Source organism: Arachis stenosperma, chromosome 9 (genome assembly GCF_014773155.1).
Source record: "Arachis stenosperma cultivar V10309 chromosome 9, arast.V10309.gnm1.PFL2, whole genome shotgun sequence".
NCBI classification, from domain to species: domain Eukaryota; kingdom Viridiplantae; phylum Streptophyta; class Magnoliopsida; order Fabales; family Fabaceae; genus Arachis; species Arachis stenosperma.
Genome location: NC_080385.1, coordinates 28,307,877 through 28,322,751, shown reverse-complemented (window position 1 = coordinate 28,322,751; position 14,875 = coordinate 28,307,877). Strand labels below are relative to the sequence as shown.

The window sequence follows — 14,875 nt, the reverse complement described above, 5'->3', positions numbered from 1 at the left end:
AATTAGCCTTTCACGCTTTTTCAAACCAGAAATATCAACCAGACAAGGCCCTTGGCCCACCTCATGATCAACCACGGCTCTAGGCCCAAATAACCCAAACAACAACCAATTACCATAGTCCAACAGAGTCTCGGTCACAAACACAATTAGGAAGTTCAAGCACAAACAAACAGTTACTACAAGTAGAACAATTAGTAATTAATCACAAGTAGTCACAAAGGCAAACCAAGTATAATATGCACACCCAAACAATGTCACATAGATGTATATGATGCATGCCTGTCCTAGTGGTTGATGATATCATTTGTCGGTTATATAGCCAACCCACAAGTCCTGGTAGCTAACCATTGGATTGTCCCTCTGTCATGCATCCCCAACTCGAGTTATTCTCGATCATCATCATGATCATAATCATAATCCATATCCAACACCCTCACTGGTGTATATTCATGGGGGCGAGCTCATCCGGGACTTTCACAGTGCCCGGCCACATTTACGACATAGGGTCAGCAGAGTATCGAGTCTTTACCTGGAGCACGTATTGGCTAGCCACTGCTTTCACCCAGGAAAACTTGTATCTCAGATAGGTAGAAGTGAAAAATCACAATATCAATAACTCAGCATATATGCATTTATTCTCAGCCATAAATCAACATTCATTTCAGCCATTCGGCTTACATTCATGACTCATAGTCAGCCATCCGGCTCATAACACATTTCGCAATCAGCCATGATTCATTATCATATACATCCATTCCGACTCATAACAAAATAGCACTTCCACCATCCAATATCATCAAATTCATAAAATCAGAATTCAAGCCATAAATAACTTTTTCTCAATTCACTTCACTTTGAAATTAAATTTCAACTCTTTTCAGCCTTGGCTTTAAAGTTCTCATTTCTCAAATCACCTCAGGATCATAAGCCACTCTTACTCAGAGTAAGTTTTCCTTTTTAAAAAATAAATCCACTCTCGGCATCCTCTTTCCAAAACTGCCAACAACATGGCAAATTAAAGATCTCTTTGAAATATTCAAAATCATCCATCCAACAATGGGATTTTATAACAAAAGTTCCTCGGCAGAGTCTCAAGTCGTTAGGGGAGAATAACATAACTCATTTTTCTCAAATTCACTTAAAATCATTAAAACCTTGGCTTCCTGATTTGAGTAATAAAATAGGATCTAAACCAAACCGAGTCATGTAATTAATTACTCTTTTCAAAGCCGTTTTCTTCACTTAACCAAAGCCAGCTTCAACCCCATGATAAATTCTAAAACGTTTCAAACTGCCCAGAAATTGTTTTAGTCTTGCAAAAATTCAGAATTTAAAGAGTACTTAAAACTTTCCCAAAATATTTTGGAATGAAACTTGTCAATAGACGTTCAGGTTCTTTCAAAGTCAGTGAAACTCCTCTAATTGAAACCCTCAAGTCAAATTCAAAGACATAAACCCTTTTCACATTTAAAACAGCCTTAAGCATAAGTTTCATCTAAATAACCTGTTCACGAGGGAGATATAATACTTTTCTTAAGAAGCAAGACTAAATCACAATTTCCTTTTTAATAGTTCATTTTAAAAGCATAAGTGATCCCTTTATTAATAATTCAAATAAAATAGTAGTAGTGTTTAACTCATAATCTTCCAAATATCATTTCAATAAAATCCCAGATTCTATTGGAATTTCGGCAGCACCTCCCCTAAAACTTGGACTTTGTCACCTGGTCCGGATCCCAACTAAACCATTCCACAATCCTTTTCGACGGTCCAAATCCAAAATCAGTTCAAGAGCAAGCTAAATCCAACAGTCACCTCATTTTCATATCTCAAGGAAACCGCTTCAAAATCAAATCATTATCAACCGATTAAACTCATTTCCAAAACTTTAAAGAAACAGTTCAGCAACAATTCATTTATCAAAACCAAATCAATTAAAGCAAACCAGGCTGAATCCAAAAGAGTGTTCTCTTTTTCACATTACCAGAAAATCAACACAACTCAAATCAATTCCCAACGGATTAAACTCGATATCAACTCTTTAAAAGAATCAACTTCAAAGACATTCTGTTTCACAAAGCCGCACAACAATCCAGCCCAACAAATATTCATAATCATCCAAGACAGCCAAACAATACATAAGACTGATACAATCACCAAACATACATTGTCTCACATCAATGTCCATATGTAATAATTTCAATATATAAAACATAGTTTTCAGAAAACAGCCCCTACTTCAACTCGTCGAACACATAAACCAAACGCGTCACAGGAACCCTCTCTCTCAACTTGGAATCACCGGTAGCTTGAATCACAGCTTTGCTCACTTTCGCAGCAGCAGAAACAACCCTTGCTCGCAACATGTGGCCCCGATAGCTTAATCCTAAGACATTGCGAAAACCTTAAAACACATAACAAGATATGAAAGGGGGAGGTTTCAAGATAGAGATACTTACTGCAACTAAAAAATACTGACTGAACCAAAGGACAGAAGCTTCAGCAGTGGTTCCGACAGCCATAGAATCGCTTTTGATAGCCAGAATCATCGTGACTCAGCCTGCTCCGTTAGTGGTTCCAGCAACAGATGAAACCGTCCCAAAATGAATACTAGTTGCAACAGAAATCTCTAAACAGAGCCAGCAACTACCTCCAGTAAAGGCAACGGCAATATAACTTACTATAACCATTTTATTCAATACAACTAGTGTCAGCAACAATGCTTCTAGGTAGAAACAAATTGATGGAACAAGAGAGAATCGAAAACAGGGTAAAGCTTACCCAAACAGTAGCAGTTCAAAATAGAGCCAGGGCAAGGACAGAGCAACATCAACTCCAACAGCGGCAGTGGCGCTTTTGTCAGATTCCAAAACCCAGGAGCAGAGGCAGAAAAGCATCTTCTTTCCTTGATTCACGCGGCACTACTCTTCTCTGTACACATAGTAGTAGCAGCTCCCTCTGGTAGCAGCTCGGACGGTGGATTCCACCCACGGCGACGACGACACTTTTTTCCATAAATCATGACAGCAGTGGCGATGGAAGGGCAGCGTTGCTTCCTCTTCTCCCTCACGACACATCCCTTTCCCTCTCCTCTGTTCGCAGTTCATGGCGGTGGCAGAAGCCTCATCAATGGCGACGTAGCAGCATAGTGACAAATCGACGGCGCGACACGGAGGCTCCTGGTTCGCGTTCCTCTCAGCGGGCTTCTCAGAGCGGCATGAGGGCGACGGCGGTGGTGCAAGAATGGCAGCGACGCGTGGCTCGATGGCTGGGCACAGTGGCGCCAGCAGCTCCTTCACCTTCTCCACGGATCCCTTTCCCTTCGATTGTTTTCTTTCTTTCTTTTCCTTGTTGTCTCCACGTGTGTGTGTCTAGGGTAGAGAGGGGCAGCAGCTGCTGCTGCATGGGTTTGAGGGGGCTAGGGTTTGGTGAGTAAAATTAGGGTTAGGGGTAATTTGGTAATTTCAAATAAAATTGGGAATAATATAGTAATCGAAACCCAAATTAAATCTAACATTAATTGTATATAGAAAATACTATTTGCTCACAATTTTACAAATTATTTTCAATAAAATGTCCACATCAAATAATTAGAAATAATATAATTAAATCTTTTATTTTTCCAAAACAACAGTATTAATATTTTAAAATATTAATTATTTAGTCCAAGTCATATATAAAATCCTTATTATTTCACAACTACCAACTTTATAATTTGAATATAGAAAATAATACAATAATTATAAAATTGGATAATAATCTTAATTTATTTTAAATTCGGTTAATCAAAACTTGCTTTAATTTTCTTTTATAAAGAAATTTATGAAATTAAAGCTACAGAAATACTGAATTTGAAATTAACTCATGATAGCCTTTTTTCAAAAGTTCTGGATCTTACATGTTACTTGTGACAACCAAATTTTTTATTGAGGAATTGTTTGTTGGTTTAGAAGTATACTTGCAACGAGATTTCATTTGTGAAATTCTTTACCGATAGACAATTTCTCTTCGTTAGTCCTTCAAAATTTGAAAATACATTTAAATTTCTGATCTTTTTAAAATCTAGACATATCAATCTCTCATGTTTATTTGAGTTAGTCAAACCCAACGGATAAATCAACGTGACTGCCATTGTATTCATCTGGTCATTACGGATGCACACGTAGAAAAGTTTTTAAAATGCGACAAGTTACACTCAAGGATCGATGTGTCCAGATTTTAAAAACATCAGAGACTTAAATGTATTTTTAAATACTTAGGAACTTAAATGTCCGCGGACTAAAAAGTCAAGGATCCATTTGTTATTTTCTCTAAAAGCAAACATGCATTGTTAATTGTGAACAAGTACATTTAACAAGAATACAAAACAAAAAAAAATCAAATAAAGAAGAAGAAGAAACATATAATGCTGCAAAATTACTTGGAAGAAGATAAACTTATATTCATTCAACTAAAAGAAAGAAAGAAATAAAGAAAAGAAGAAGAAGAAAAATACAGCATTAGAGGAAATATCTTTCTATATTTGCAGCAAATTTAAATGTAACACAAAAATATTTGGATGTAACACGAAGATATTCGAGTGTATTGTTTATGAATTTTCGATATATATGCAGGGACGGATACATATAATGAGTTGTGGGGGCAAGTGCCCCCACTAGCATTTTGGAAAAATATAAGAAAATATATGTATATATATATATGTGCCCCATTAAAAAATTATATTTGCCCCCACATTAAAAAAAATGCATATTAATTTGTGTCAAAATATTTATTTTATATATATTTTTTAAGTTTTAGAATTAAATTTTGATACACTATTAGTGTAAAGTAGTTTTACATATGTATCCAATTACGTAATATCATATCATAAAAAATAATTACCTTTTATATTAATTGTATGCAAAATAAACATAATTGAATAATTATATAAAATATTTTACACTATCAATACATTAAAATTAAACTCTAATTTGTATCTAAAAATATAAAATAAAAATATATATTAAATCAATTTAATAAAAAAACAAAATATTATTATTGTAGCATTATTTAATTAATAAATTTATTTAGTTGACGGTTATATCTCTGATCTTTTTTTCTACTTCACTTTAATATTTACTAAATTGAAAAATTTTATATTAAATATTTATTTTGATAATTAGTTCTCAAACATAAATTAAAATAAAAATTAATTAAAATATTAATGTATTTTGTACTTTTATCTATCTAAATAATTAACTCTATTATTATTATTATTTGAGATTAATTTTTGGTCTTCTTTTATTAAATAATTAAATAATTATTAAATAATCTATAAAACATATGAGAATATGAGAAATTTGATGCATAATTTTTTTAAGACACTATTTATCATACATAATTCATAAAAAATATGTTTTCTTTCATTAATGATTAAAAGATAATTTATTTATATCTTGATTAGTTTCATTTACTATTATTATTATTATTATTATTATTATATTTAGTTTATAAAAAGATAAATTAAAAACTATATTATTATTTATCAATATATTAATATTGATAATAAATAAATAAAAATTATTTAATGTTTAATATTTTTATATTATTTATTTTTTATATATTTTAATATATTTAAAAAAATTTATTATTTTTATATGCTATATATTTGTCCCCACTGTTTAAAATTTCTGAATCCGTCACTGTATATATGTGCTAATAAGTTTTGCATAATTCAAAACTCTTTCTCTTCTTTCTTCTCATCTTGTGCTGCTTCTTCTTTTTCATCTTCTTATATCATATTTTCATAATTATTCTTCGAAGAAAAAAATAAAAAAAAAAATACATAATGCTGCAAAATCAATAGAAAGAGAAGGATGGAAAAAAAATGCAGCAACAACAATAGTAATAAAAAAACGACGATAAAGATGAAATACGCGAAAAAAAGAAGGAGAAACACAACAAAGAAAGAGAAGAAGAAGAAAAAAGAGGAGAAGGAGAAAGAGAAACGCGGGATACAAAGAGAAATAACGTAATTTCACGCACACATTATATAAGCGACAGTAGTCATTATTTGTCGCCTATCAAAGTTCTCATAAGGGATACAGAAGACCCCAACTTTTCATTCAATAGGAAAAACATTGAATAAATAAATTCACATGGAACTTCTGTACGAAATGATTCATCTATTATGTGCGTCACAGTCCAAACCAAAACATGAACATAAACATTAACATAGGCGTGAACAAAATAATGTAAAAGAGGACTACAACTACCACCACCAATAGTTTATTTTGTGCAGGTGACAACAGCAAACGGTGCCTAAAGAAAGAAATGCGCGAAAAAGGATTTGGGTGATGACGATCCCAACATGTTAAAGACAACAATAATTTGTTTTGTTAATTTGAAATATGTAACAATTTCAGGTGGGGGATGATGATGACGATGGTGTTGGTGGCGAATTGACGTTCGCTAAGTTTCCCCCCTTATATTTCTTTTGCTACGTAAATTGTTGCAGGTCATGAAGTAGGTTTGAAAATAGAACTTTTGATTAGCGATCACCGTGGAAAACGAGCCAGAGTTTCATTTGGAGAAGTTTTATGTTTGATAAGTATCTTTTTCATTATAATAATAAGGACAACATAAACAACCACCAATTAAATACAAAAACACTACATCTTAATTTAATACTATTCATTAAATTTACTCTTTTAATTCTATTAATTCACATTATTCACACATTGTTCAAAAATGTTATTAGTTACCTGTACTTTTCCTAATAATAATACCAATAAGTAAAATAAAATAAATCTAATCAGTCTGCAGTCCGTACATCCATGTATAAAGTATAGTTATTTGTTCCGTTTTATGTTTTTTTTTTAACTGTAAAATGAGCATTTGGTGATGTGAAAGTGTATATATTTGTCAAAACCATATATATCTATTATTATTATTGGTGGTGTCTGTCCTGATTGATTCGTCTAAAACTATTTACGGAATAAAATTCTTCCTTTTATATTATAACAGAGTTGCATTTTTAAGTTTTTACTTTTTGAGTTATAATATTCCCTTTAAATTTGGTTTGATTTAGGAGTGACAATAGGTAGAATATGATAAGATTTGAAACTAACTCTAATTCTATCCGTAGGTTAAGATTTTTATATGAACTCAACCTTATCTTATTCGTGAATTGAGAATATCCCAATTCTAACCTATCCGTTCTTAACCCGCGAATATCTCATTCTACTCGCGGGTTATAAAAAAATACAACATTATATAATTTGATGATAATTTAAAACAAAAATAACTTTTATGTAAAAAAAATATTAAATTATCAATTAATGATCTTCTTTTAGTAGTTAAGGATTTTTTACATTTAGTGCGAGATTTTTGGTTCAATATCCACTTAAAACATATTTTATATAAGTATATAACATAGACATATATAGAGTGTGAGTTAGTCGGATAGGGTTGAGACTCAACCCACACCATATCCGACCCGCACGAAAATCCTACCCGCACCCTACCTTATCCATTTCAGATCGAGTTGGCAACTCCATCCGACCGGAGTTGGGCCGGACTGGGTACTCAGTAGTATGGTGCATATTGCTACCCCTATTTTGATTTAGTAAAACTTTAAATGTTGATGTAATAGGTTAAATAATAAATAATGATGTGACACATCGGTGACTACATCAGGATTTCAGCTTGCTCTACCAGTAATCCAGTATTTCATGAACTAATAACACTATAACAGGAAGTAATGTAGAATTCTTTTATTTTAACCGGCCAAAACCGAAAAATTCAGAGACTAAAAACTACTTATGTATTATTTTACTTATAAAATTCAACTTGTATGATATGAAATTATGAGAAAAGTAGTAGGCTTAACTGTATGAGTAAAAATATCCGTTACTTGGAGCCTTTGACCGCAGGATTGGAGAAGAAACCAAAATTTGGAAATAGATCCTCTATTTTTTTTAAAACTTGAGAATAAAGTGCAATCTTTCACCTTTAATTCTATAATTATAACTAAAAATAAATATGAGAGAGAACAATAAAAGAATAAGTGAAACCAAAAATAAATATGAAAGAGAATAATGAAGGATTAGATTTAACACTGGACACCATCCAATTTTTTCTCCACCGAAGATGATCCACTCCCCCCAAAACTTGGTCATCCTATTAAATTTGCGGGTTTGATAGTTGACTCCGCAGAAAAAAAAAATCATCGGATCACGTGCACATTACAACAAGCTGGCAGCAGGAACATAGAATAGTTGTTTGCTTGAATCCTTGATGTATGGATCAGGATTCGGGAATCAGAGACAAGAGACATCCCAGAAGCACTAAGTAACAGAATATTGGGGTAAGAATCATGGAAATGACACTAGGAATTGCTATTCTCAAGATGGATATGATCAAAGAATCAATCAATCAACCAATTAGTTAAATACAATTAGAAGTTCATCTTCACTGATTTAGCTCAGTATCCGTCACGTTTCAATCAAGCATGCCCACAAATTCTGTATCTACAATTTGCACATCATACACATATTGGAGACACAAGACCAATTATCAAGGAGTGATTTGCTTGGAAGCAGCGATAAGGCTTATAATAAGCTAACATTGATACAAACATTTAACCCCGGATCTTGCCTTTAATGCTTTGCCGGGATCAAACAAACCACACTTTTGCCCATAATTCTCTCCTAGAACAGAGAACATTGTTGGATGTCCCCATCATTAAATCTTTCCATAGCAATGACGACACATTTTCCCAATAACTTTAGTTGGGGATGTTTCTCATGGTCACCTATTACCAGATTTATTAGCTGAGGGGTAACTGGGTCCATCCAAGTCAATTAGCGTAAAATCGTATGGCACAGATATAGAATTTGACGTATCAACAAGCAAGGAAGATTTTGCAGCACCAGAATGTGAAGCACCAGAATTGGGACCAGAATCTTTGGGACTGTTGCTATCGGACGAGAAACCTGAGAGCCGTGCATCATCAGACTTACTTGCAATGTTGGGCTTGTTTCTTCTAACACTTTCCATCTCTGGACCAATTGGAACAAAGGTTCGGGATCGATACTTCCTAGGTCCCTCGTCACCATCATGGTTATAGAGAACGTAATCATGATACGTTGGTGCAAACTGCCAGAAATTTTGAATATCAGAATACCAGTAGAGATTAGACAAAACAAATGGGGAGGCAGTCTTTTAGATGAAATCGTGGAGCAAGAACTACATTGGTAGATAAGATAGGCATTAAACTTGCATATACAAATATGCTACCAATATGAAACATGGTTGCACTGGGCAGGATATATAAATGGATTTTGAACTGGATGTGAGACCTAATTGATTTGGGTCCCAAACTACATATAATCGTAGAGAGGACCGAGTCTTCTACGCATTTGAGAACAAGTGATATATGTATGTAACACAATTCCGCAGGGCATAGAAGTGGGACTCACCTGGTGGACCGTGTCATGGTAGAAGTCATTTAACATCAAAGCATGTGCGAGGCTAGCTGACAAACCACGGGATGCACCTATGTTAGCACCGGCATATTCTTTGTAGGGGAATGCATAGAAGTGCCCAAGAGCAGCAAGAAGCATCTCGACACAAATGATAATATTTTGAAGTTGAGCAGCTTCATCTGCATCCTTGATGAATCCCGACTTTGCAGCAAGAAAGACCAAGACACCCTAAGATATGAGAGCAAAAGGTCAGCCATTTCAAACCTATACTAACAAAGCAAAAGTACCAAACAAGATCATAAACAATAAACCATCCACAAATTCTACTTTAGAACACAGAAAATGATGGCACTAAAGCATGCTAACATCTTCACACAAATACACGGATGACAAATCTTAACCCCCTGCATTTTCACAATGAACGCCATATTTATTAGCAGCAGTTTTGACACAGAATCTTGGCACCCTGCATTTTCAGAAACTGGATTTCAGGCCATATGCAGTGCCTCTATTTAACAGAGATTAATCTGTTTTGGAATCAAAGGGGTGGAATTTTTATTCAGCTTTTCTATTATTTGGAGGAATTCAAAATTGTTTAGAAAAAAATTACACTGAATTTCTCGATATTTAGTGTAATAACACCGAACACCCCTCAATTTACACACCCTAGTACCTAAATAACTGCCTTGTCGCTAACAGAAACTAACACCTGATTCATAAGGAAATTGTCTATATTGACAATATTTAAGCAGCATAGAGGACATTGAAGTGGATACCAGGGCTCAGTGTTTCTATCTTTGGCAAAGGTATCCTGGGCAACAACTGCACAAGGCCTTGGAATCTTAGGACCAGAAGAGTTGCTTAAGAGACACCACCACTGCATTGTGAAGAACAACATAAGTGTCTTGACACTGTCTTTGAAGAAGCTGGATTACATGCAGTCAAGAAGAACCCCGAGAGCAGGGTGCAGAAGGTGGACAACAAGATCAAGTTCCATATTCACTGTCCAAGGTGGTGGTGGAACAAGTTTTATCGTCTCTTAGTGTGAAATAAATCTTTTGCAGCATGTACATTCAATAAAATAAAGGGTAAACCTAGGTTCAATACTGTTCCATTTCTTTCGTTCGACTTTCGTGCTCTAGCTCTTTTTCTTTTCTTTTTAAAGACCAAACATAGTGCTTCTTTTGTGGGTTCCAATTTTTATAATGCATTCAAGAAAGTGAAAAATACCACAAAATTTGGGGAAAGGGGGCATGCCTGTGTTTTCAATATTGAAATCCTTTGGCAGAAAATGTGGTTCTCAACAGGGTAAGATTTGACAATTATGTGCACGTCTAATTTGACCAATGAGAATACTGAGTATCTCATCATTTTCTGGGTTAAATTTTTAAACTAGTAATCATGTGCCATGCACATCCTATGAATTTCATCATGACAAATCGACCGTTAACTCCAAGGGTGGTTGGTGCAAAAATGACAAGTTTACTGTTGTGTTTTCCAAAATAGAGGGGTGTCAAGTTCGAACACTGAAACCGAGGAATATCAATGTACTTTTTTCTTGAAGATACAAGATTCCAATATCATCTTAACCTCATTCCTAGCTAGTATTTTTCGTTACATAACATTCACATCCTTTCTTATTGCTACATACACAAATAACCATTTCATGTTCTAGCTATCTTACCATGTGACATGCAATGAAAGAGAACTGATAACATACAGAACTGGGAAGGAAAAGAGTTGAAAAGAAGAGGTATGAAAAACCTGCCAATAAGTCAGGAACACAACAGATTTTATTATGATAAACTTTGGTACTGGGTTGAATGGCTGAAGCAGATCCCTGCATGCCACATAGAACAAAGCAAGAGCATACAGCGCCACTGTGTATGAAATTGTATATATGATTGTAAGATACAAGTACGACTGAGTTGGACTGAAATTGCCATCCTTATATTTCCCCTTTTCGTAAAGTATGAGTGTAAGAACAACTAAAATGGGCTTCAAAATCACAAACTGCAAACAGCCTTGCTTGCATTTCCGTATAAAACGCCTGCAACAGAAGTTAATTAGGGAGATGTGATCATCAACTATGAACTATCAACTATGATATAATGATCATGATGCCACATCCAAAGTTTGCAATTATGCATCAGAATTATCGCTTCCCTAGGATGACAAGAATTACATTTTCTGGTAACGAATAAATGAACTTTCGATCATGTCAAATACGTGACCTGAACTACTCAAAAAGTTTGGTAAATAAATAAATAAATAACAAAAATAAAAATAAAAATCCATGCAAAATTCTTGGGATCAATTTCAAAGGAACTAGTGGATTAATAAGCATCAAAAATAGAAAAAACTCCTGATTCCCATTATACATAGTAGACATAAATCAACATTTTGAGACCAAAAATATTTAAATCCAAAAAAATACATCACCCACCCATCCAGTGGTAGAGGAGGCAAGCAACAAGTCATAAGAAACCATGATGGCTTTAGAATCCGACCACTTAAACTTAGGACCACCGCCCCAGGACCACCAACCCATGCAAGGCACAACGATAGAAAATTATAAATAACCCAAGCTTCATATCTGAAAAGTAGGCAAGAGAATATAATTAATATACTGATCTCCTTAATAAACATAGATATGTAAAATGAATTTCTATTTCTACAACAAAGAAGAATAAGAGAAAGGGGAAACCAGTAAACAAAAGGAATACAGGGCACTAAATAATGAAAGAGAGTTAACTTCAAGGATTGAATATGCAAGCAATCTGGGTATGTTGAACGCCGGCAAAACAACCAACAGAAGAATATTAGTTAACATTGTTTGGTTTTCACAGCGTTGTGAATTTATCCACAGTAAGATCTCAAGCAAGCAAGTGCTGCAAAGTGACTTCAATATTCAATATATATGTAAATATAAGTAGAATAGAAGTGTAACCTAGCATCACTCTTAATCATTTCCAAACCCCTTGGACTATTTGGACGATGGCACATTGACTAGTTCAAAAGTTACCTTCGTTACTATATGACACAGACCTAACTAACTCTGCTAAGAAAGCTAACATATTCAAGATCTCCCTGCCCAACTTATGTGGGACTTGCATCACATGTACTTGTGAGTGTTTGCTAAATCAAGACTAGGTAGAATTATTGTAATTTTTATACCTGATGACCAAAAAAGAAAAGGAAGAAACCAAGAATAACTTACCCTTCCCGGATGGAATCAAAATAGATTGAGCCCATAGGTATAACAAGAGCCAAGAATGACATCAGCGCATAAACCTGTTGTAAAAACAATAATTTTGAATTAAATCACAGCAGCATAATACAGATTATAGAATACAAACTGGCATTATCCCCAATGAAATATCAAAAGTTCTATGGTGATACTAAAACTATATAAGATAATAAATAATTGACGAAAACAAAAGAACTAGGATACACAACATGAAAATGACGTGACTGTAAATGCAATGAACAGGAGAAAAACACATTATAGTCTCAAGAGCTTGAAGGGTAAACCTTAGTCCATTTTATACTTTAAGCTCTTCGCTTCCTTTCCCTCCAAAATCAAACTAAAAAACATACCCTAAATGCATTAGCCATAGCAAGAAACTTCAAATAGTCAAGTAACTTCAAGGAATTCCATAATTTTAAAATTTTTAGACCAATCTAATATCGAGAGACGGAACCACTCCCCAGCCTCCAGCCTCCAGCCTCAAACCTCCAAGTCTCCATTCACACACATAAACTGACTAACTTCCACATACATGTTTACACGGTAGACTTACCACAACTCTTCCCCTTAAATGCAGTATACCACAATCATATGATATAATAATATTTTAACTTTGGGATAAAATGTTAACGGTTTGATCACCTATTGAGCTACTGAAAACTACTTTGTCCAACAAAAATGGAAACCAAATACAATCATCACTAAGAAACCACCCTAATATTTTCATCCACCGTAAAAAAAATATAAAATAATAATTATAATAAAAATTATAATGAATTAAAAATACAAAATTATAAAAATTGAGTGAAAACGAATGTTAATGAATGCATTTACGATGACATTTATGTCAGTAAATGCAACAATGTAGCATATATGTTAGTAGAATTTCAACAACTCCTCTCCTTAACTAAATGCAAAGTAGCATAATATTAACCATACAAAATCCATATGATCACCAATGAAGCTACTGAAGACTACTTTATCCAATAAAAAGGGAAACCAAATTCAATGATCACTAATAAGTAATAAAACGACTCCAATATCTTCATATATATGCCGTGTAAAATAAAAAATACATTGGCATATATGTTAGTGAAGCGATTGAATCACCCACTGAATCATTACTCACCGGAACCATAAAGACGATGCGAACAATGTAGCGCTGAAAAGTGGGCTCGGTGTAATTGAGAAGGTGCCTATAAATGTGAAGAAGCGACAACGCAATAGCTCCGCATGTGCAGAAGAAAGCGATGACGTATAAGTAAATCGGAACCCCTCCATGCCCCATTCCTTTTTCTCGCGGCCACCAAAAACCCCAAAATTTAGAATCTCCCTTACGCCAAGTTGTTAACGACGCATTTTTTAGGCACTAGGGATTAGAGAAAGTGGAAGTGAACCCTAATCGAAGGTTGGTAATTTGGAATTCGGAGATCTAAGGAGCGTTTTGTGAAGAAAGGAGAAAGAAAGAGGGAAGAAATGGTGTTGCTGGCGCTTTGATTAATGACGGCGGTTGGCTTTGCTGTGAAGGAATCGGAAGGGAGCGCACAGAGAGAGCGAGCGAGAGAGACACAGACAGACAGGATTTTAAAGAATTTCGAACTTCGTTGTATTCATAGTGCCAGCAACACGGATATGATAGCTTACTTTTTTTTATTCACTACCAAACATAATTATTAGTCTCATAACTAAGTTGAGTTGGCCTAGTGGTTAGCTCACTAGTCCGCTTAAACAAGTGTCGGGAATTTTTCTATTAAAATAAATAAAGAAAAAACATTAATTCCTTAAATACACATGCATGAAATTAATTCCCTTAATACGCAGAATCGAAGCTGCAAGTTTTCAGTGCGTCCGTCCCCGTACATATATGCATTGGGTGCATAGTCCCCGTACATACATGCATTGGGTGCATAGGATGGCAAGATTGGGGTTGATGAATTGATGGGTATAAACCGTGAAAAAGAGGGGAAAAAAGTCGTGTTTTGGGTAATATTTTTGTATTGTAGTTTGAATAGAAAAGTGTAACATGGACGATGGTGGTGGCATGAACGTGGAAGAAAATTTTAATCGGTTAGACGAAGTTCATATTGCCGCGCATTTGATTCATAAGGTTAGTTTCATGTGTGGTTAATTTTGTTATTAGTCTCTATCAGTATTTAAT

The 14,875-nt window shown here is 34.4% G+C and overlaps 1 protein-coding gene across 1 annotated transcript; it reads right to left on the bottom strand.

Moving 5' to 3' along the window:
* Positions 1 to 8,427: 8,427 nt before the first annotated feature.
* LOC130951158 (uncharacterized) lies at positions 8,428 to 14,324 on the bottom strand. Its single transcript, XM_057879786.1, has 6 exons — positions 13,847 to 14,324; positions 12,688 to 12,761; positions 11,914 to 12,063; positions 11,232 to 11,517; positions 9,462 to 9,695; positions 8,428 to 9,138 (listed from the first exon to the last, which is right to left on the bottom strand). Exons 1-6 carry the CDS (start codon positions 14,003 to 14,005, stop codon positions 8,791 to 8,793), a joined length of 1,251 nt encoding a protein of 416 aa, XP_057735769.1. The 5' UTR covers positions 14,006 to 14,324; the 3' UTR covers positions 8,428 to 8,790.
* Between the last annotated feature and the right edge of the window lie 551 nt (positions 14,325 to 14,875).

Excerpts from the sequence above, each read along its gene's own strand:
- LOC130951158 (XM_057879786.1), bottom strand. The coding sequence starts at position 14,005 with ATGGGGCATGGAGGGGTTCCGATTTACTTATACGTCATCGCTTTCTTC. Across the intron at positions 12,064-12,687 it reads TTTGATTCCATCCGGGAAGG|ATATGAAGCTTGGGTTATTT; the intron begins GTAAGTTATTCT and ends CCTACTTTTCAG. Across the intron at positions 9,139-9,461 it reads ACCATGACACGGTCCACCAG|TTTGCACCAACGTATCATGA; the intron begins GTGAGTCCCACT and ends AATTTCTGGCAG.